Raw genomic sequence first — 23,480 nt, 5'->3', positions numbered from 1 at the left:
GAAGATGACGGGGTTGGCCCCAGACCGGAGGAGCATGTTTCCGCTGAGACAGCTGCCCTAGAGAAAGTCCTTCCTTCTCTTCAAAGTTTCCAAGACAGAAAGGAAGGACCGGTGGTGGTGCTAAGAGGATAGGGATGGTGAGATAGCATGGGCCACTCTAGTTAGAGCATCCACAAACAATGAAATCTAAAGCACAGACCTGGATGGGGGAGTTCAGGTATGGATGTCTGATTACAAACTTAGTTGTTACCTACAAATTACTAGACTCTAGATCCAACACCACCATGAATCTCTTCTGCTTAGGTTTCACACTATGTCTGGTCCTTTTCATTAGGCCTGGGTCCTGGGGGAACAACCCCAGCCTAATTCTGTGAGTCTCCTATTATTCAAGCATTCTGTATTGAGACTAAAATCCTGAACTTTCAGCTTAGCTTCTCATTTTTTCATGCTACATGGTGGCACCTTTGTCCACTAACTGATAATATCCATTCATCAAGAGAAACTTCTTGATATATAGCACGTGCCACTGGCCTAACCGAATTCCTAGTCCTGGTCAATCAGGTCCCCTGTCTTTATGCTAGCCACCAGCTAGAAGAAGGCATGTTGTTTCCTCATCTGTAAAATGTGAGCTGACCCTAGGTGATATCTAACGTCTGAATAGCTTTAAAATCCAGAGATTCTAAGTTGATACTGCATAGAACTTTTGCTCTTTTTTTTCTGGTTCAGGATTTCTTAATGTAGTGTTTCCTTAGGAGTATACTTATTATATCTGAACCAGTATCTAAATTTGAGATTTTAAAAATCTGGCAGAAAGGATGTGATATGAACAATACATTCTTTTTGGAGGGAAACCAAGATGGCGGCATAGGTTAAACACCTAACCTGCAGCCGGGCACAACAATTTCAAAAATACAACTAGAGGTCAGAACGGACATCGTCCAGAACCACAGGAGAGCTGGCGGACTGAAATGCCCACAGCTGGGGGGAAGGAGAAGGCCACGGGGACAGTTGGGGAAGCCGTAAAAGCCTGAGGTATGGAGAAACGGGCGGAGACACGAGCACACGCGCCTGCGGGGAGGATGGAACCAGAGAGGAGGGGGCGGCTGATGACCTGGCCGGAGTTCACTGGCAGGAAGGAGATAAAAGCTCCGGAGTGCGCTGAGCACCGGCTCCGATTGCACTGAACCCCATTCCGGGCGAAACCCTGGGAAACTCACTCACTTTCGCAACTCCGCCGCCCCCGCAGGCTGCCCGGCCCGGGACGCCGGGGACGCCGCCGCAGCGGCGGCGCCCGGAGCCCGGCGGCCTCCCAGCACCCGTCCCTGCCGCGCAGCCCCCGCGCGCCTGGTGCCGCGGGCCGCGCGCCCCGCACACCGGACGGAGGCCCGGGCGCCCTCTCCGTGCACCTCCCGGCGGCGCTAGACTTCAGTAGAGTTGACTGAATTCAAGGGATTAAGAAGTATAAATTGGGGGGACGCCGCGGCGGCGACGTCCGGAACACGGCGATGGCGGTGCCTGGAGCTCGGCGGCCGCCCAGCGCCCGTCCCAGCCGCGCGGCCCTCGCGCGCCTGGTTCCGCGGGACGCGCGCACCGCGCACCGGACGGAGGCCCGGGCGCCCTTTCCGTGCACCTCCCGGCGGCGCTAGACTTCAGTAGAGTTGACTGAAATGAAGGGATTAAGAAGTACAAATTGAGAAGTTTGAAAAAGATGGCGGCGGAGGTTAAAGGCTGTTCTGTTGCCTCGCACCCAGCGAAATCGGAGGGGATGAGGTGTGGAGGCGCGTGGGTCTGGCTGGTGGCGGGGGAAAGGGGCTTTTGTTCCAAACCTAAGGGAGATTAGCTCTCCATCACCCTGAAACCCATCTTCTGGCGAACCCCGGGAGACCCAGATGCCTGCGGGGAGAGGCGGGACTCTTGCAGAGGTGCGCCCAGCAATCAGTGTTTGCTGCGCTGGAGTGCAGAACGAGGGGACTTAGATACATGGAAGGCAGAAGGACCAGACTCACAGCCATCGAGGCTCGCCGCACCATGGCCTGTTGGCGCCCTGAGACCCCGCCCCGCCCTGGGACCCGCCCCGCACGTTTTGAAGACCTGCCCCGCAAGTCTTGCAGGCACACCTGCGCCCCAAGCAACGGCTTATGCATGTGGGTGGCCTGCCCTCTGGCAGCGGACCAGATGATCTGCTGTTCTAGTCGGACTGCTCCAGGGCCACTCAGACAGGAGGAAGAAACTACAGTTTTTGCTGTAATCCTTGCTGAGTGCCTAAGGCAGTAGCTGATCTACACCCCATTGGAGACCCAGAAACGAGGGCATCTAGTGGTCTGTGGGAGATGACACCAGATTTCAACCACGTGCATAAGGGACACATTCAACGGGAATATTCAGTGAGCGCCAAAGCTTTGCTGCACCAAGACCCGGCCCATAAACGTGTCTCCTGCACAGCAACTCTTCCTTTATAGACAAAGAGAGCCCCCCCAGTGACACCAACAACAATCAAGACTTAACTATACAAAGGAGGACCAAGATGGAGGCATAGGGCGGAAGCCTGATTGTTGCCTACCACAACAACTTTGAGACTACGACAAGAGAGCAGAGCAGACACCATCCAAGACCACCATAGGGCTGGCTGAGTAGATGCTCTACAACTAGAATAAAAGAGGGGTATGTGGGATGATGCTGATGCCGGTGACCCAAAGACCACACTTTAAGAACTACAGCTCAGGCGACACAAAAGAACTATGGCTCAGGCGATACAACAGCGGCCTGGAACGTACTCGGCGCAGTTCCCCCGGCGGTCTCCGGCTGAGGGGACGGCTCCACTGGCAGCCAAGCACGGACAGACGAGCCCCTATGAGACATGGGGTGGGAGACTCCGCGCTTGCTGACCTCTGAGTCCGTCAAGAATCTCAACGCCCCGGAAGCGGCCAGGTGCGCATCCTCGGCGACCGGCCACCGATGCAGACCCAAGGGCCGACGCAGCGACGCCAGACTGGCCCACCGCCATGCACCGGGTGCACCGGAGCTTCGCCGAGCCGCCGCCCGACGAGTTCTGCAGCAGCCATACTGGAGCTCCGGAAGGATGGCCAGGGGAATTGCTGAGGGGGGATTGACCGGCAGGAATTGGGATCGGGAAGACGGGGCCCCGCTGAGACCCGGGTGCGGGCGGGGTTGCGCGCCTCTGGGCTCGGGTGTGTCACACGCCTCTGGGTATAAGTGAGGCCTCACGTCCCTGGGTCTAGCTGAGGCCACATGCCCCTGGGTCCAGGTGAGGCCGGACTCCGGGTCCGGGTGAGGCCAAGTGCCCCTGGACCCGGATGACGCTGGATCCCGTGCCCGGGCGAGGCCAAGCGCCCCTGGGTCTGGGAGAGCCCACACACCCCTGGGTCCAGGCGAGACCATGTGTCCCTGGATCCGGGTGAGGCCGCGTGCACCTAGGCCCGGGTGAGCCCAAGTGGCCCTGGGCCTGGGAGAGGCCAAGCGTCCCTGGGTCCGGGTGAGACCATGTGTCCCTGGATCCGGGTGAGGCCTCGGGCACCTAGGCCCGGGTGAGGCCACGTGCCCCTGGGTCTGGGAGAGGCCAAGTGTCCCTGGGTCCGGGCGAGACCATGCGTCCCTGGATCCGGATGAGGCCTCGTGCACCTAGGCCCGGGTGAGCCCAAGTGGCCCTGGGTCTGGGAGAGGCCAAGCGTCCCTGGGTCCGGGTGAGACCATGTGTCCCTGGATCCGGGAGAGGCCTTCTGCACCTAGGCCCGGGTGAGCCCAAGTGGCCCTGGGTCTGGGAGAGGCCAAGCGTCCCTGGGTCCGGGTGAGACCATGTGTCCCTGGATCCGGATGAGGCCTCGTGCACCTAGGTCCGGGTGAGCCCAAGTGGCCCTGGGTCTGGGAGAGGCCAAGCGTCCCTGGGTCCGGGTGAGACCATGCGTCCCTGGATCCGGATGAGGCCTCGTGCACCTAGGCCCGGGTGAGCCCAAGTGGCCCTGGGTCTGGGAGAGGCCAAGCGTCCCTGGGTCCGGGTGAGACCATGTGTCCCAGGATCTGGGTGAGGCCTCGTGCACCTAGGCCCGGGTGAGCCCAAGTGGCCCTGGGTCGGGGAGAGGCCAAGCGTCCCTGGGTCCGGGTGAGACCATGTGTCCCTGGATCCGGGTGAGGCCTCGTGCACCTAGGCCCGGGTGAGCCCAAGTGGCCCTGGGTCTGGGAGAGGCCAAGCATCCCTGGGTCCGGGTGAGACCATGTGTCCCAGGATCCGGGTGAGGCCTCGTGCACCTAGGCCCGGGTGAGCCCAAGTGGCCCTGGGTCTGGGAGAGGCCAAGCGTCCCTGGGTCCGGGTGAGACCATGCGTCCCTGGATCTGGGTGAGGCCTCGTGCACCTAGGCCCGGGTGAGCCCAAGTGGCCCTGGGTCTGGGAGTGGCCAAACGTTCCTGGGTCTGGGTGAGACCATGTGTCCCTGGATCCGGGTGAGGCCTCGTGCACCTAGGCCCGGGTGAGCCCAAGTGGCCCTGGGTCGGGGAGAGGCCAAGCGTCCCTGGGTCCGGGTGAGACCATGTGTCCCTGGATCCGGATGAGGCCTCATGCACCTAGGCCCGGGTGAGCCCAAGTGGCCCTGGGTCTGGGAGTGGCCAAACGTTCCTGGGTCTGGGTGAGACCATGTGTCCCTGGATCCGGGTGAGGCCTCGTGCACCTAGGCCCGGGTGAGCCCAAGTGGCCCTGGGTCGGGGAGTGGCCAAGCGTCCCTGGGTCCGGGTGAGACCATGTGTCCCTGGATCCGGGTGAGGCCTCGTGCACCTAGGCCCGGGTGAGCCCAAGTGGCCCTGGGTCTGGGAGTGGCCAAGCGTCCCTGGGTCCGGGTGAGACCATGTGTCCCTGGATCCGGGTGAGGCCTCGTGCACCTAGGCCCGGGTGAGCCCAAGTGGCCCTGGGTCTGGGAGAGGCCAAGCATCCCTGGGTCCGGGTGAGACCATGTGTCCCAGGATCCGGGTGAGGCCTCGTGCACCTAGGCCCGGGTGAGCCCAAGTGGCCCTGGGTCTGGGAGAGGCCAAGCGTCCCTGGGTCCGGGTGAGACCATGCGTCCCTGGAGCCGGATGAGGCCTCGTGCACCTAGGCCCGGGTGAGCCCAAGTGGCCCTGGGTCTGGGAGAGGCCAAGCGTCCCTGGGTCCGGGTGAGACCATGTGTCCCTGGATCCGGATGAGGCCTCATGCACCTAGGCCCGGGTGAGCCCAAGTGGCCCTGGGTCTGGGAGTGGCCAAACGTTCCTGGGTCTGGGTGAGACCATGTGTCCCTGGATCCGGGTGAGGCCTCGTGAACCTAGGCCCGGGTGAGGCCACGTGCCCCTGGGTCTGGGAGAGGCCAAGCGTCCCTGGGTCCGGGTGAGACCATGCGTCCCTGGATCCGGATGAGGCCTCGTGCACCTAGGCCCGGGTGAGCCCAAGTGGCCCTGGGTCTGGGAGAGGCCAAGCGTCCCTGGGTCCGGGAGAGACCATGTGTCCCTGGATCCAGGTGAGGCCTTGTGCAACTAAGCCCGGGTGAGGCCACGTGCCCCTGGGTCTGGGAGAGGCCAAGCGTCCCTGGGTACGGGTGAAGCCAGATCCTGGGTCCGGGTGAGGCCGTGCGCCCCTGGATCCATCCGGGTGAGGCTGGGTCCCAGGCCCGGGTGAGACCACGCGCCCCTTGGGTATGGGTGAGGCCACGTGCCCCTTAGTCCAGGTGACGCCGTGCCCCTGGGTTCGGCCGAGACCAAACCAGAGGGAGTCGGACCTCCATTACCACCATTTGTCCACCATCCAGAGCTGAGGGGTCAGTGCTGACATGTACACATAAGGAACTACTGGACATCGAAATTGGGTCTCAAAAGAACTGTTGGCCCAGGGGGAAGCTCGCTACAGATTGATTCATTTGCCTGTCAGCATAAATATTATTGCTCGTCTCACATTCAGTTCTTATTAGTATATATCTAGTGACATTTGATCTCGCTCATCTAGGGGAAATGATGAACAACATAGACTGAGGAACAAGAACAGAACCAGAAGCAAGGAGGCATCGATCGGACTATCGGGCCTCAGAGGGAGGATAGGGGAGGGGAGGGGGAGGGTGGGGGGGAGGGGGAGAGTTCAACCAAAGGACCTGTATGCATGCATATAAGCCTATCCAACGGTTAAGTTCAACAGGGGATTGGGGCATGCGTGGGGAGAGGGGTGGGATGGGAATGGGGGGATGAGGACAAATATGTGACACCTTAATCAATAAAGAAATTAAAAAAAAAAATACATTCTTTTTATCAACAGCTGACTCACCTCTCTTCATTGTTTTCCATCTGATTAGGAAAAGCAGCGAAGTCTAGTAGTAATTTAATGGCATCAAGGTATCCGTTGTTACAGGACCAGTGCAAAGCTGTTCTTCCCTACAAGTATAAGCAAAAATCAAGTACATCTGGAGTAGGTATTTTTGGACACATAGTTAATTATACTAACTCAAAAAATAAATAATTCTCTCCTCAAATTGCTTAATTACAATAAGGAAACATATCAAGTGTACAGTGGAGAAAAGGATGGTATCATAACCAAGTGACCAAAATGATCACTCCATTACGTGGCATCATTTAAGGAAGAAGTAAGACCAATCTTACACAAATTCATTAGGAGAATAAGAAAAGAGGTACTACTACCTAACTCTTTTTATAAGGTCAGTGTAACCCTGCTACCGAAACCTGACAAGTATAATACAAGAAAGAAAAATTATAGGTCAAACTCTCTCATGAACATAGATGCAAAAATCTCAAAATATTAGCAAATAAAATCCACTAATATAAACATTTTAAAAATATATAAGTGGCGTTAGCATCTGAAAAACACACACAATGTAATCAGTCAATGTAATTCACCCTATTAGCAGCAAAAAGGAGAGAAATAAACTATCATGTTAATACATGCAGAAATAGCATTTCAGAAATTAAACAGCTATTTGTGATTTTAAAAAGCTCTTAGTGACTAGAAATATAAGAGAACTTATAGAAATATCATATCCAATGGTAAAATATTTAAAGCTTTGTCCTTGAGAAACCAGAATGAGTTAAGAATGTCAACTATCACCAATTCCAATCAACATTATATTGGAGGTCCTAGGTAGTTCAATAATTTAAGACAAGAAGTGAAAGATGTAAGGACTAGAAAGGAAGAAAGAAAAGTGTTATTACTCACATACAGCATGATTGTTATGTAGATAATCCAAAATAGTACACATAAAAACACTACATATAAAAATAGAACTGGAAAGTAGATTAATATAGTACTTATGTAAGAAACTGGCAACTTGTAAAAAAATGTAAAAGGTATAGCAAATTATAAAAGATGTATTTCTAATAACTTAGGTATAAGGACCATATTTATATTTTTTGATTATGTTAATTTTATATAGTAACAATCTTGATAAATATTTATTGAAGGAATTAATAGGACATACATATATTTTCTGACTTGGAAAACATAATATACTAGGATATTTAAGGAGTTAAAGTAGCAAAAAGTCAATATTGGCTAAATTGAAAGAAAGAAATATATTACTACACAGCTGGGGGAAGCATAGATTAACCCACATGCTTTAGAAATCAGTTTAACAGTATATATGAGAGCATAAGCATTCATATACCATTCATTCTTTGGTTCAATAATCTCACTTAGGGGAAATTATTCCAAGGTAATAATATAAATAAATAAAGTTAAATGCACAAAGATGATTAATGAAACATGATCTGTAATAAAGAAAATGTGTCCAGCAATAGGAAGTTACTTATTTAATTCTAAAATCTGGGTAACAGGTTTGGACCCTGACTCCCTCCAACCTGCCACTGTAGTCACCTTAGGGTAATTATTTAGGCTCCATGAGCTTTAATTTCCTCATCTGTAAAATGGGGATAATAATAGTAACTAGTCAATAGAATTTATGTGAGGATTGAACTCTTAAAACTCTTAGAACTTTGAAATATTAAACATCCATGATTATGAAAAAGATTATAAACCAAATAAGAAAATATTGGTGATAATTTTAAGTGAACAAAACCAAATGTGGTTTGTATAATCCCATCATATATATTTATATACATACATATCCATATGCCATGTATATATATTTTACAAAGTTATAGAGTTATTCCCATTATGACTTTGTTAAATTATATAGGTATATGGGCAAGGACTTGAGAGCATGGGCAAATTAAAATAATTTTTAATTAACAGATTTGTGGGGGATCTTTTCATTTGGCAAACTGTCGTTTTACTTAATTTCAGTGAACAAAGAAAAAAATACTCTAAACACTTCGGAGCAGACAATATAGAAAAGACCCAGACTTTCTACCTCTTTGTCTTGAATGTTAGGGTCTGCATTATTCTCCATGAGCACTGCCATGCAGTTGATGTATCCCCCATACGCAGCACACTGCAGAGGGGTTCTTCCTGCGTAATCTTGCACATTTGGATTGATCTTATTTTCTATCAATATCTGGCAAACATCGGCATTTCCTCCCAGCGCTGCCCAATGAAGAAGAGAATGTCCGTCTTGGTCAACTAGATCTACCCTTGCTCCACCTGAAAAAGCAAGAATATAATGAAAATGACTATCAGAGAGAACAAACAGACCCTTACATGCTTTATGCTTAGCAAAATGCTTCCACATATATATTATCTACTTCAGATTTTTACAATAAGCCTATATACATTGGTCAGGTTTGTCATCATTTCCCTTTTACAGAAAATAAAACAGGATCAGGCAGGTGAAGTAACTGCCAAAATCACACAACCAATAGGTGGAGGTAGGCCCTTGTGCTTCTTGATGCCAGGCGGGTGCTCTAGCCTCTATCCTTCTACCCAGGCGGCTCTGCTATGTAAGGCTGTATAACTCAAATGGTGAATGCAAGAATTCCTACATTTTGAGAGTGACTTTTTTTTTTTAAGTTGTTGACACTATTACAGATGACTCCATTTAGGAGCACTCTTAATAACTAACCTTTAATGAGGGTCTGAATCACATCTTTGTGTCCCATCTCACAGGCTCGGAAAAGTGGAGTATGTTTCATGACATCAGTAGCATCTACTTGAGCATTATTTTCCAATAATAGCTTCACGGTGCTGACATGGCCAGAAAGGGCAGCAGCATGTAAAGCTAAAAAGGGAGCAAGAGAAGGTGATAAACTCATTAATTTTTTATGTTTTTATTGATTTCAGATAGAAGGAGAGGGAGTTGGGGAGGAGAGAGATAGAAACATCAATGAGGAGAATCAGCGATAGGCTGCCTTCTGCATGCCCCCTACTGGGGATCGAATCCACAACCTGGGCATGTGCCCTGACTGGGAATCGAACCCTGACCTTCTGGTTCATGGGTGGACACTCAACCACTGAGCCACACCAGCTGGGCTGATGAACTCTTTAATAACAACTTTATATTTTTATTATTCTAACTATGCATCTTTTCCTGTTTTGATTTCCCTATCATTTTGGCTAAATGCAATCTGATCTTCAAGATTCTCCTTTTCACTTTTGTAGATTTCTATCTTCCTTTCTATTCATAGTATTATTCACTTTTCCCTTTCTCATCTCACTATTTTCTTCCTTTGCATCCTATAGGTCTGAAATTGTCCCTTCTTCTCTGTTACTAGTTTACTATCTTTTCCTCTTTTTGAGAGAGTGAGAGATAAACAACAACAAAGAAGACAAATAATTTAAATGATGCAGGCAATACTGCCCACTGACCCCTCAATAAGCATATGCCCGAGGGATGGTGGCAGGAGACATCAATCCTTCCTTCAGTGGTTACACGAGCTACTCCTGCGGCTGGTACCCACATGCTACTGAGAGCTCCCACATCTTACTGCATTGAGTGCCTTTTTCATACAACATGGCTCCAGAGGCACATCAGCAGTCTCCTCAGGGCCCAGTTTAGGAAACAGCAATTCCTTTCAACATTGGAGAAAACACTGAGATGGAATGTGGTCTCTCTTCTGGTGCTTTTGGAAGAGGTTTCAAAGAGTGGCTGTGACTATATGTTACTCCACTTTAGTGCTTGTCTCATCCCATCACTCTTTAAATTCTATTTAAATTCACTCTATAAATTCTGCTGAATTCTAACTATCTAGAAGCCTGGGCCAATTCTTTCTAAGTGTTATGGCTCTATAGTACCTAGAACAAACAAACAAACAAACAAACAAATAAACAGAACCCACTGGCCCTATGTACATAAACAAGAAAGTATTAGATAGTGATGAATGGTATAATTAAAGTAGGAAGTAACAAAAGATATTTTGATTTTAGAGTGACTGGTGGTTAGGGAAAGCTTTGCTAAGGAACTGACATTTAAGCTGAGACCTGAATGAGAAATGCGGCAATTTGGAGAGAGAGTAGCTTGGGCAAAGGGAACAGTCAGTACAGGGACAGGAATGGGTGTGTTTAGGGAAGGCAAGGAAGCTGCAGCACAGCAGGTAGAAAAGGCCAGGTCATGAATGGCCATGCAGGTCAGAGTGCTGGAAGACACTGAAGGGCTTTGAATAGGTGAGTGATATTGTCTGATTTATGGTTTAAACAGAAAACCTCTAGCTGTTCTGAGGAAAATGCATTGTAGTAGACTAGGATATAAGCAGGGAGATCAGTTAAAACTATTGCAGTAGACTGGGTGAAAAATGATGGCTCAAACTAGGGTGGCAGGAGTGGAGAAGGAGAGAAAGAAAAAGATATAGAATATATTTTGGAGGGGGAGTCAACAGGACTTGACAGGATTTGAAATAGGATCTCTGTCCACATCGTCTGGAAATCTGCATTTTGACCAATAGCCCTAGTAATTCTCATGCATACTTGAGTTTGAGAACTCTGACCTAAATGGATAAATGTTGGTGTGGCCTAGACAAGTTTCAGATGGGTGTGTGAGATTTCACATATCTGAAGTTCTGTCACTTCAGATATGTGAAGAGAGCACAGAGTGGATCATTCAGGTTGACAAATTTTAGCTCAGTATAAGGAAGAAAAGTCTAGAAGAGTTAGGTGAAAAGTAAAGCACTGGGTTCCCTATATTGGAGCTGTTCAAACAGAGGCTGAAAGACAACTACTGAAGAATGGTGTCATGCAGATTAGAGCATGACTTACCTTGATACTCCAGTTATTTTCACATTTTAAGAGCATAAGAATGTTTTTTCCCAAAATGAAATTTTATAAAACATTCAACATATAAAAAAAAAATTAGAGTTGTTCTGCTGAAACAAGGGTAGAGGGTTATCCACTTAAGCACCTACATTCCCAGTTCACCTGTATAGAAGCCTGCTGTCCCAAAGAACATGGTTGAAAAACTTGGGACTAGGACTAATTTTAAGGTACTTGCTAATTCTGAAATCCTATAATTCTGTGATATGGCATGAGGATGCAATAGATACTCTTCAGATAAACATCAATGTCAAATAAAAACACACACAGCACAAGTTAATTAAGTAAAGAAATAGAACAAATGATTTTATTAAAGGAATTTCCCCATTTCTAAGTATTTGCATTTACTTTATTTTAAAATGACCTTAGACTTAAATATTGTTGCTTCCTCTTTGAAAAAGTGCCACAAGTTTACATAGAAGTGCTATTTTTTAAAAGTTAAATTTATGCTATGGAAAATTTAAACATATTCAAAAGTAAAGACAGTAAGCTCAATATAGCCATCATCCGGCTTCGGCAATTATCAGCACATGGCTTATTGTGCTCCCTCTAACTGCCATCAATCCCCCTCACTTCTGATTGCTTTTATTGAAATTTTAGAATCATATCCTTCCATTTGTAAATATTTTATTTTATTTATTTATCTAAAAAATATTTATATTGATTTCAGAGAGGAAGGGAGAGAAAGAGAAAGAAAAAGAAGAGAGAGAGAGAGAGAGAGATCAATGATGAGAATCTTTGATCACCTGTCTCCTGTACACCCCCTACTGGGGATTGAGCCCAGCACCCAGGCATATGCCCTTGACAGGAATCAAACCCGGGATCCTTCAGTCCGCAAACTGACACTCTATCCACTGAGCCAAATCAGCTAGGGCCATTTGTAAATATTTTAGTAAGTGTATCTGCAAGACTTGTGTTTTTTAGAAACACAACCACTATATTAGTCAGGGTCCATTTAGGAGACACACACCACACTAGACATTTTAACAGAGATAATGCAATATAAAGAATTGTTAGCTATGTATTGAAGAATGGCAAAAGCCAAAAGGGAAGGCTAAGGTATCAAAGGTAGTAAATGCAGAAAACAGCTACAAATTCTAGGACTGCGGGAACAAAAACAAGAGGAAGGGATTATTAAAACTTATCTGTAATACTATCAGCAATAAAAAATACATTAAAAATAAAAAAAGACAGAAAAAGATATTTTGCATTCTACTTTGGCCCAATCTCATTGTACATTCTCCACTTATAAGAGGAAAAAAATTAAAAAGATTTTCAGCTTAGAAGAGGAGCCTTGAAGAACCGAAACTCAGACCTCTGGTGCTGATGTCTGAGGAGGGCGCTGAGGGTGCTCTGCGGTGAGTGATGGAAAACTGCAAGGTGAAATCAACGTTGCCATTGGAATGAAATACCACTGCTGTGTTGAAGAAGACTTACTACAGTGATGTCCACAGGAGCAGTAAACTAAAACAAGAACAGCAAGCAAACAGAAAGATGCAATCCCCTGCTGCTCACTCAGCTTCCAGTCTCCCTCTACTGCTCCCTATGGGTTGATTCTAACAGGGCCCTTGCGGCAAAGGTGAAATGCAGATCCCCAGCCCCAGCATTCCAAAGAAAGGTTAGTCCCGTTACCATACCTAAAAAATTTAACAAAACTTCTGTAATATCAAATATCCAGACAGTGTTCATATTATCCTGGTGGCTTTACCATTTTTTATACTTTATTTATTTGAATCAAGATCCAAATAATGTCTGTATATTGCGGTTGATAAGAACGCCTTTTTTAAAAAAGCAAATTTGAATCTACTGATTATTATTATTTTGTTGCTTTTATATTTTTATTTTTTTATTATAGTTTAGAACTCTTTTTCTCAAGGGGGAGGATAAAACAACCCTGTAGAGGAATGATGGAGAGGAAATACTTTCACAGACAAGAAATGTCAGGAAGCATCTCTGACATGCAATAAAACCCTAGGGAGAAAGAGCCCAGGGAACTATGAAGCTGAGAAGCATTTATGTATGAACCCCAACCATGGTGCACATCAGAAAGACACGTTTGGTCAGAAGGATGCAAGTACTCTCACCTATACTTTATTAAAATACATGAAAAGTTAAACTAAAAGTAAGGCTAGTGATAAAGTGAAAGACTGCATTCTAATGGAAGTCAGACAGAAAATTAAATGTTCAAACCATTTATAAACTCAGTGTCCTATGTATCTGCACTATACCTCTTAAGAAGTGTAAGGTTGCCCAGCTGGGTGGCTCAGTTGGTTGGAGCATCATCCTGTAAACCAAAAAGGCTGTGGGTTCGAGCCCCAGTCCGGCACATAGGAGAGGCAACCGATGGATGTTTCCCGCTCTCTCTCTCGTTCTCACTCAATAATAAAAATTAAAAAACAAACAAACATATCCTCAGGTGAGAATTTAATATTTAAAAAAGAAGAAGCTTAAGGTCTACTGTGAGACTTTATTAAGAAATAATTTTGAAATTTAAGCCTTTATCAAACTTTATATTACCTAAAAACTCTTTAAAAATAATTTAGAGGGTGTGGTGGTATAGGTATAGGAAGAAATTATTATTAGGTGTAGCTACTTCCCTCTCCACTCTTCCCCCAGTGCTGAATCAATGATTTTAATGGCAAAGAAAGATCTTAATCAGGATAATACATAGATGCAAATGGCTCTGGTATGTTTCTACAAATAAGAGAACATAACACCGAGAAGCCCATAGCTGAGTGTTTATTCTATTCCGTGTTATTGTGCTGTTGTGTGATTTTTCTTTTTTGACTTGCAATTAGGATGTAGTATACAAGAAAGAGACCTCCAGCTGACAGTGAACGCTAAAAACCTTGTACCTTTATTTTTTTTTAAACAGCTTTTTAAATATATATATATATATATATATATATATATATATATATATATATATATATATTTGAGTTTTTACAGAGAGGAAAGGAGAGGGACAGAGAGTCAGAAACATAGATGAGAAAGAAACATCAATCAGCCGCTTCCTGCACACCCCCCAATGGGGATGTGCCTGCAACCAAGGCACATGCCCCTGACCAGAATCGAACCCGGGACCCCTCAGTCCACAGTCCGACACTCTATCCACTGAGCCAAACCAGCCAGGGCAACCTCATACCTTTCTTATTAACCAGCACACAGTTAAAGGACTTTCTTATTAGAGAAAGAGATTGAAAGAAGCATCTAAGAGCTTTTGATGCAAAGCTGACTTGAAGCTTTGAAGCTTCTAGAGTCTGGGAGGCTATCTTTAAAATGGCAGGATGAGGTCATGCTAAATCTGAGAAAAGAGCACATTAAATGAGACTGGTGAGACTATCCTTATACGGTGAGAATATACTTAGATGTGTGCATTCCTTAAAATAACTCTAAATTTTTGAAAATACAATTAATAACTACTTAATATGCATAGTTTTAAAGTATGGGTTTATGCTTTTTTACAATAAGATAATCAGGTGAGTTCCCATAATCATGTGTAAGGAGAAACCAGGGTTTGAAACCAAAGGCCACCATTCACCTGGTAGAAACAGGCTAATTTTGGCCATAATACTTGGAGGAAGTAGGCCTTTGAGTGATCTCCTGGCAACCTAAACTGAAAAAGCAAAGATGAAAGTCAAATAATATTATATTAGGAACAGTGATTTTTAAGGTTCTGTTGTACATTTTATAGCATCACTTACATTTTGGAGCCTGAATAAAAGAAAATCAATTATGTTTACCAGTTCTTACCTGTACCTCCATATTTGTCTGCCATGTTGATATCAATGTCAGATTTTAAACTCAGCATAGTCCTGAGGACATCATCACTGCCTTTCCCAGCAGCCCACATAAAGGATGTTCTTCCTTCGAGGTCTGAGTCATCTTTTACTGAAGGATGTTTTAAAAAGACCTTAACTGTTTCCTGTAAGAAAACTTCATTTAAAATTTTGAGACAAGAGAGCAGTATTTTTTATGGTAACAAAGCAACTGTTATATGTGACTTCTACTAAGAAGCAAAGTATTTTTCCCTACTTTTGAATCAAATGAAATGATTGTAGGTTTTTTTTTGGTTATTGTTACTGTTTTTCAAAAAGAAATAAAGCCTCAAAAAAAAAAAAAAAAAAAAGAAAGAAAGAAAGCCTCTTATAAATTAACAAAGTCTAAGAAAATCAATGGGCTTAACATTAAGCTTAGAATTTTGCATAATTATTAAAAAATAATTTCTGGGATTGGCAGATTATCCCAAACAAGTATTTCTTTGAATGAACATCCATAATGTTCTACAATTTTTCTTAGTCCCATTAGCATAGTTACCTAATTACTGGTATCTGTACATACGTTACATTTGTAGTCTAGACTTGGGTTCAAGATCTTGGGCAAGTCATTTAATCTCTTGGAATCTTGGTTTCTTCATCTGTAAACAGGGCTAACACGTTCTATCTCATAGTCTTGTGGTGAAACATGGATTGAGTTCTGATTTTTATAGATTGACTAGACTAGGCCTACTTATTTTCTTATCTATTTTAATAAGAAAGATATCCTCTTCAAAATCTACTTTGTATTTTTTCTGAGATCTTGGAAGATAAAAGAAGATAATGGTTAGCCAAAACTCTAGGTGATAAATAAAATAAATTTTTATGAATGTCCGCAAGAAAGGACTATAGCTATAGCGGAGTACCAGAGAGAAAGAAGGGTGGAAATATGATTTTGGCAATCTGAGTACTCAATGTATTCAATGGTGCAGTTGGGGAGGTCAGGAAGATAGAAGCATACTATGCTGATGACGGCATTCTTATAATTTAATGAAACCAAGGGTTTCACTACGCATACCATGTAGAAGGCATCAAAATCAACCGTGACTGCTTTAATGCTCACATCTTGGGTTCTTGGTGGCCACTCATGCTCAAGGAGCTGAAGCAGCCTACACACTATCATGGTCTGGCTGGACTGAGTGACAAAATGGATGAGAAAGTGCTTTGTAAATTATAAAAGGTGGTCAGTGAAGAACTTTTAATATTATTCAATATCTTTGGAAATATCAATAATTCATATGATTGCTTTCTCAAGTATATAAAGGACACAATTATCAGCACTAGTAATAATAAGAAGGCATTCCATTTTTTGAGTACCTGCTCAATGCCAAACTACAGTAAGCACATGTCATAAATTTTCCCTAATCCTTACAACAATCCTGAAAGAAAATGTATAATTATCATCGTTTACATATGAAGAAACTAAGACTCAAGGAGGTTAAGAAATTTGTGCAAAGTCGCATGGCTAGCAAATACCACAGTCAGGAGTGATCCAAAATTTATCTAGTTCCCAAGCTTTGCCACAGTGCCTTCAGAACAACTGTAGATTGCTGAACACTAAGTTTTCCTCAGTGCCATAAAAGTAACAAAAAGATGAAGTATACTTACAGTAAAGCAAATGTTACACTGAGAAGTTAAAATAAAAACTGCATAAAACTTCAAACGTAACAATTTTATAAAAGCTCAGACTATCTTTTGCATTACAGAGTTAACAATATGGACAATTGTTGAAAGATAACTACTGTACAAACACCTACATATATAATAAGCACATGTAAAATGGTGAAATTTGAATAAGATCAGTGGGTTGTATCCATGTCAATTTCCTGTTTATGAGACTGCATTACATTTTTGCAAGATGTTACCATTGAGGTAGATGGGGTGAAGGGAACACTGGACCTTGCTGTTTCATTTCTTACAACTGCCTATGAATTTACAATCATATAAAAATTAAAATTTAACTAAGAAAAAAGAAAATTGTCATGTTTTACTTACAGCAAAGTTACTCTGAGCTGCATAGTGCAAAGGTGTTGCTCCTTGGCTGTCGGATGGGATGGTTCCAGACTTATTTCTTTCTAAAAGGAGATGGACAATCTGTGCATGGCCTGAAAGCAGACACAACAAGGTAGCGATCACATACAGAGGGCGTTAATTAACTTATAATCTACTTAAAGGAAAGGGGTAAGAAAAATCACTAGCACATACATATAACATTCAAATGGTTTCTGAGGAGCAGCCCTCAGTGCAGCCTCTTCTAACTTCTCATTAAAATACTATGATCGTGTAGGACAAAGGCAAAAACTACCACACTAAAAACTTAAACCTTCAGTCAGGAAGGAAATGACATTAATGACTATTTCCAGATTGTGAAAAAAGAATGTTAGGGTATCGGCTCATTGCATTCCCTGGCTTCACTTCAGAAACTGCCCATCGGAAAGGCGGAAGCTGCACTAGAAACTAGAAGCCAGCCCCACTGGGCCGTCAGTGCTCCTGGTCTCCGGGTTCCAGTGCACAACCAATCCGAACTGCACAGCTGTTCTCTCCTACTGTCTGGGAGCACAAACTGTCATACAATCTCCTGTGATCTCTGAGGCCTCCTATCCACCCCCAATCTTTTAACATCTAAGCAATGATTTCAAATCCCCAAAAACAAGTGGGCAGGAATGAGGAGGTGGTTGGTAGTACAGAAAATATTCTACAATGCATTCTGGAGGATGTGGTCTCCACAAGTGAAGAACTGTGGAAAGAATCAAAGAATGAACACACCTGCTAGTAGTGTATCCAGGAAACCTGAATTTCATAAATCCTCTTTCTCCAGCATACTGAAGGACCAGGCAGCCAAGCAGACGCCACATTAGTAGGGCAAGGACACGCTGCACGAAAGCCAGGCAGGAGGAAGGACTTTCGTGAGCACTGTGCTCATCGCCCTGCTCTCCAGCTATGGTTGGAGATGGACTGCTCCAGCACAAAAACAGACAAAGCAGGATCAAAGGCAAGCTATGCCACGTGGTCAACTGAAACACATCCTATCTTGTTTGAAGGATAAAACACCATCAGAAAGATGAAGCGCATACCTCAGAAAGTGATCTAGAGAAGATCCAGAGGAAAATTTCAGGAAACTGCTTGGCATCTTCGACTAAGTACAAAGAGATGGCCTCTATGAAACAAAACAGAATATCCTAAGAAGAAAATGGACTGGAATGAAAAGGTAATGGAAGGGAGTAAAAAGGGAAATAGACAGAGATAAAATGAAATATGAATGAGAGAAGGAAATCCAACTACAATCTGTAAGAGGCAGAAAACAAGCAGAATTTATGGAACAAAAAGTCAATTTAATGACATGGAGACAAGTTTGTGAAGTCCTCCCAGAATGCAGAAGAAAAGGAAAAAGGGATGAAACTGTACATTGAAATGAGCCCTAAATAAATAATTTAAAAAATAAGACCACAATAAGAATTGGGGAAAAAACATCAGGTTATATTAACAAATACCAAAAGAGTGGTAAAAGTGTGCTAAGTTCCTTGTTTTAAATAGGTTGGAATCAACATATACAGTTTTGCTTTTGAGTTTGAGACTTAAAAAGTTTTTGACCAATTTAAAGGTAACCACTAATAAAACTTAAATAGGCTCCTGAAACATTAGGCAATTCAAAACCAAATAACAACAAACCTAATCCACACACCAAAAGGCAGAAAAACAACAACAGAAAAACAAAAGAAAATTTAAAACAAAAACACCAATAATACTCAAAGAGCAGAATAGCAGGAAAAATAGCAAATAATATATAAGAATAACTATGTAAAACTCCTGCACTAAAAGAGAAAGACTCTCAGATTGTCCCCCAAATCAGACACATATACGTACTCTCTTATCTAAAGAAAGTGATCCCCAAAAAGGTTAAGTAAAAGGCATATCAGGAAAACATAAAGAAAAAAATCAAATATGATTGTATTAGTACAAACATAAACTTAAAGCTCTCCTCCCCCAAAATAAAGTCATTGAATGTGAAAAGAGGATTATTTTACATTGATATTTGTCAATAAATGTGCACTACTTTTATGATAAAAACTAGAGGCCTGGTACACAAATTTGTGCATGGGTGGGGTTCTTCAGCCTGGCCAGCAATCTGGCGAGGGACCACGGGAGGTTGGCCAGCAGTGGGAGGGTGGCTGTGGGAGTGCAATGACCACCAGGGGGCAGCTCCTGCATTGAGCGTCTGCCCCCTGGTGGTCAGTGCACATCATAGTGACTGCTTGACCGGTCATTCGGTCGACTGGTCATAACGGTCACATAGGCTTTTATATATAGATTAAAAGACATGATATCGAGCCCTGGCTGGTGTGGGTCAGTGGATAAGCGTCGGCCTGTGGACTGAAGGGTCCCAGGTTTGATTCCAGCCAAGGGCACATGTCTGGGTTGTGGGCTCAATCCCAGTAAGGGGAGTGCAGGAGGCAGCCGATCAATGATTCTCTCTCATTATTGGTGTTTCTAGCTTGGTGTTTCTAGCTCTCTATCCCTCTCCCTTCCTCTCTAAAATCAATAAAAAAAATATTTTAAAAAAATTTTCCTATATTCACACTGTTGATCTTCTGATTCACATTCAACTCACCTAGTAGAGCTGCCCAGTGAAGTGGAGTTCGAAACAAGTTATCATAAGATGTTATATTGCAGCTTTCATATGAGGTCAAGACATCAACCACTGTCATGTTCCCATCAGCAACTGCAAAGTGAAGAGGTGTTCGCCCCTCATAGTCTTGCCAGTTCAGTAAAGACTCTGTTGGAGCAGCATCCTATTTTTAAGGAACCAGAGACTTCAGACACATATATCCTCAATAAAACACATTTGACATAAGTATTAACTGAGCAGTCTTCTAAATCTTATGTTCTCTCTCAGCATAGTAAAGTGATACAATTTTATTTTAATATTTAACCATAAAAAGTATAGAAAATATATAATAAATACCATACACTGACTATCTAGATTGAATAGATTTAATATTTTGTGCTTGTGTACCTGTTATGGACTTGAGCTAAAGCTGTATGTTTTGTTCTTTGCTCCCTATGTATACATCCATAAACAATACATAAATTTTGTATGTGTGTTTTTTAAATATTTACACTTATGCACTATACACTGCATATCCTTTGGCAATTTTTCTTTTAACACTATATTTTGGGGTATCTATGTTGATACTAGTTAATTTTTAAGCTACAATGTAGTCACCCATTCTCCTACTGAAGGATACTTAGGTTATTTACATTTTTCCACTATTAACAATAATGCTGCAATGAACACACTTTCTTTACATGTCCCCTTATAATCTTGAGATTTTTCTCTAGACTAGAAACCTAGAGGGGGAATTACTGGCTTGAAGGATATCTGTATCTTCAACTAGGAATTGTTAAGCTGTTCTTCAAATGGTTGTTCCAATGAACACATCCATGACAATGTGTAAAAGTTTTTATTTCCCCAAATGCTGGCACAAATTAACCATTTAGTATTATCAAGTTTACTACACTTTCCCCTTATAGGTATGAAAGGCATTTCACTGTTGTTTTAATTTATAGTTTTTGGAAAAGCCATCCGGGGCTAGCAGCACCATGGTACTCACCAGAATGCATCGCACTGTATGCACAGCGCTTGGATCTTTGTGGTTGGCTGCCCAGTGAAGCGGGATCTTGCCTTCAACATCGGGAATCCCAATGTTGGAATCATGCTTGATGAGCAGCTTCACGTGCTCAGGGTTGTTGTAGTAGGCACTCCAATGCAGAGCTGTTTGCTGCAAAATGGAGATTCTTAAAGTAGTAACAACAGTAACAATAACATGACCCGTTGTTCCCAGGCTTTTACTGTGTAACAGGCACTGTTGTAAGAGTTTTATGTATTTTATCTCATGTAGTTGTCATGACAATTCTGGGAGAAAGTACCCTTGAATTTGCACATGATTGATAAGGAAACTGAGCACAAGGAGGGTAAGTATTCTGCTCAAGGACATAAAGGTAGTAAGTGACCAAACTGAGATTTAACCCGGGCAGTCTGCCTGCACATCTGCCGTCTTTTTCATGGCAGGCATTTAGGTAATCAGAAACTAAGGAATGATAATACTGAGAAAGAGAAAAGCAGCCTAACAATTTATGAATAATAATCAACGAAGTGATGATCTTCATATTGTATCAAGCAACTTAATAATTTGATACAATGTTTTGAATTTTATTATCTATTAAAAAATGATTCATGCATAGGAAATCGTAGATCTGGAATTATTTTCTTATATCAAAGAATAAAAATTTAGCTATAATTTTACATGATAAATTGTTAGACCTACTTACTGATGAAAGATAGATTTGGAAAATACAGCAAGATTTGCTTTATTTCAGATAAAAGTTAAAAATGAACAGCCTGAATGGGTTGACATTACTTTAAGATCTCTTCTTCATTCTCATCAACATACCATAGTAAGACTGCTTTCTCTGCCAAGAGATTTATTAAGGAGACACAAGTAGCACTGTCATCAAGCCAATCTAGAATAAGGTCATCTAACGGCAGGAACCAAGCTCATTTGTCACAATAAACACTTTATATATACACAAGATCGTGCACTGATGGGGTCCCTTGGCTTGGCCTGTGCCCTCTGGCAATCCAGGACCCCTTGGGGCTGGTCAGGGCCAGCCGGGGAGGGACCGTGGTAGGGCTCCAGGGCATGTCTAGCCCATCTCGCCCAGTCCCCATTGGCCAGACCCCAGCAGCAAGCTAACCTACTGGTCTGAGCGTCTGCCCCCTGGTGGTCAGTGTGCATCATAGTGACTGGTTGAACAGTCAAATAAACGGTCGGACACTTAGCATATTAGGCTTTTGTTATATAGGATGGTATTCATTCAGAGTGTACTTACAGGCATTTAATATAAAGAGCCACTATTTAAATTACTACCTTTTATTTAGTAATAACTGCAGAACAAAAAAGTCACAAATAGCAATGAATTGCCTATAACAGTGGTCGGCAAACTGCGGCTGTGGCTCGCGAGCCGTGGTTTGCTGCTCTGTTGACTAATGAGTTTGCCTACCACTGGCCTATAACTACATTTTCAGTAAACAACATGTGCAGTTTCTGTAATTCTTTTCTTTTCCCATGTAAAGTTTGTTCTGAATGTATTTATTGAAATGTAATATATTATGTCTGTTGAATCTAAGAGTAAAAAATTTGGGGTTGCATCTTTTCTATTTTTGCTTTTATTTTTCTAGTAATTATTTTTTTACTCTGGTAAAATATATACATAACATAAAATTTACTATTTTAACAGTTTTTAAGTATACAGTTCAGTGGCATTAAGCACATTCAAATTGTTATGCAAACATCAGACCATACATCTTAAACATTTTTCAACTTCCCAAACTGAAACTGCATACCCATTTAACAATGACTACCAATTGCCACCTCCTCCCAGGCCTTGGCAACCACTGTTCTACTTTCTGTCTCTAAGAATTTAACTATTCTAGGTACCTCATAAGCAGAATCATACAGTATTTGTCCTTTCGTGTCTGACATTTCACTTAGCCTAATGTCTTCAAAGTTCATCAATGTTGTAGCATGTGTCAAAATTTAATTCCTTTTTAAGTTTGAATACTATCCCACTGTATGTATACACTGCCTTTTGTTTATCCAGCCATCTGCTGTCAATGAACATTTGAGTTGTTTCCATTTTTTTGGCTATTCTGAATAATGTTTCTTTGAATGTGGATGCACAAATATCTGTCCTAGTTCCTGATTTCAATTCTTTTGGATGTACACCCAGAAAGAGTATTACTAGGTCATATGGTAATTCTATGTTTACTTTTTTAGGAACTGCCATATTGTTTTCCACAGTGGCTGTACCAACTTATATTTCTACCAGCATTGATTGCTCAAGGGTTCAAATTTCTCTGTAGCCTCACCAACACTTATTTTTGTTTGAACATAATAACTGCATCCTAAAGGGTATGAAGTGCTATCTTATATCTTATTGTGGTTTTTATTTGCTTTTCCTTAAAAATTCGTGATGCTGAGCATCTTTTCATGTGCTTGTTGGCCATTTGTATATCTTCTTTGGAGAAATGTCTATTCAAGTTCTAGGCCTATTTTTAATTGGTTCTTTTGTTGTTGTGCATTTATATTGTATGTCATAAAATTATTGCTCTGTGACAGATTGAAAATGAAAGAAACTGATCCTTCCCCTCAGATACTTTGAGAATCACTGCTCTAGGCGTTTGTCTCGCTTTCTTCTCTGTGCCTGCCTGGACTGTGGAGTTCCATTTTCCATCTGTCTCACTGGATAACTTCCCATCCCTGTTCCATACAGAATCATATACAAATATTGGAAGAGAGTAGAAAGTTTCTAGAATATTTGGGGAAGACATTATAAAGCCCAAAGAAATTTGTAGCTTCTTAAGTGACTAGTGTTCTTTCCAAAGTGCTTTTTTTCAGTAAAATATCAGCACTGTGGAGATGCTGTGAGTT

The 23,480-nt window shown here is 43.1% G+C and overlaps 1 protein-coding gene across 1 annotated transcript in view; it reads right to left on the bottom strand.

Moving 5' to 3' along the window:
* INVS (inversin) overlaps positions 1-23,480 on the bottom strand; it is a 126,885-nt gene that overhangs the window by 37,062 nt on the left and 66,343 nt on the right. The window contains 7 exon segments of the mRNA XM_054727480.1: positions 6,290-6,396; positions 8,346-8,575; positions 8,994-9,149; positions 14,927-15,098; positions 16,984-17,093; positions 19,598-19,778; positions 20,601-20,768. Of these exon segments, the coding sequence (XP_054583455.1) occupies positions 6,290-6,396; positions 8,346-8,575; positions 8,994-9,149; positions 14,927-15,098; positions 16,984-17,093; positions 19,598-19,778; positions 20,601-20,768 (1,124 nt within the window).

The sequence above is a fragment of the Eptesicus fuscus genome, chromosome 15, assembly GCF_027574615.1.
Source record: "Eptesicus fuscus isolate TK198812 chromosome 15, DD_ASM_mEF_20220401, whole genome shotgun sequence".
NCBI lineage: Eukaryota > Metazoa > Chordata > Mammalia > Chiroptera > Vespertilionidae > Eptesicus > Eptesicus fuscus.
This window is presented reverse-complemented; position numbering and strand designations above follow the sequence as displayed.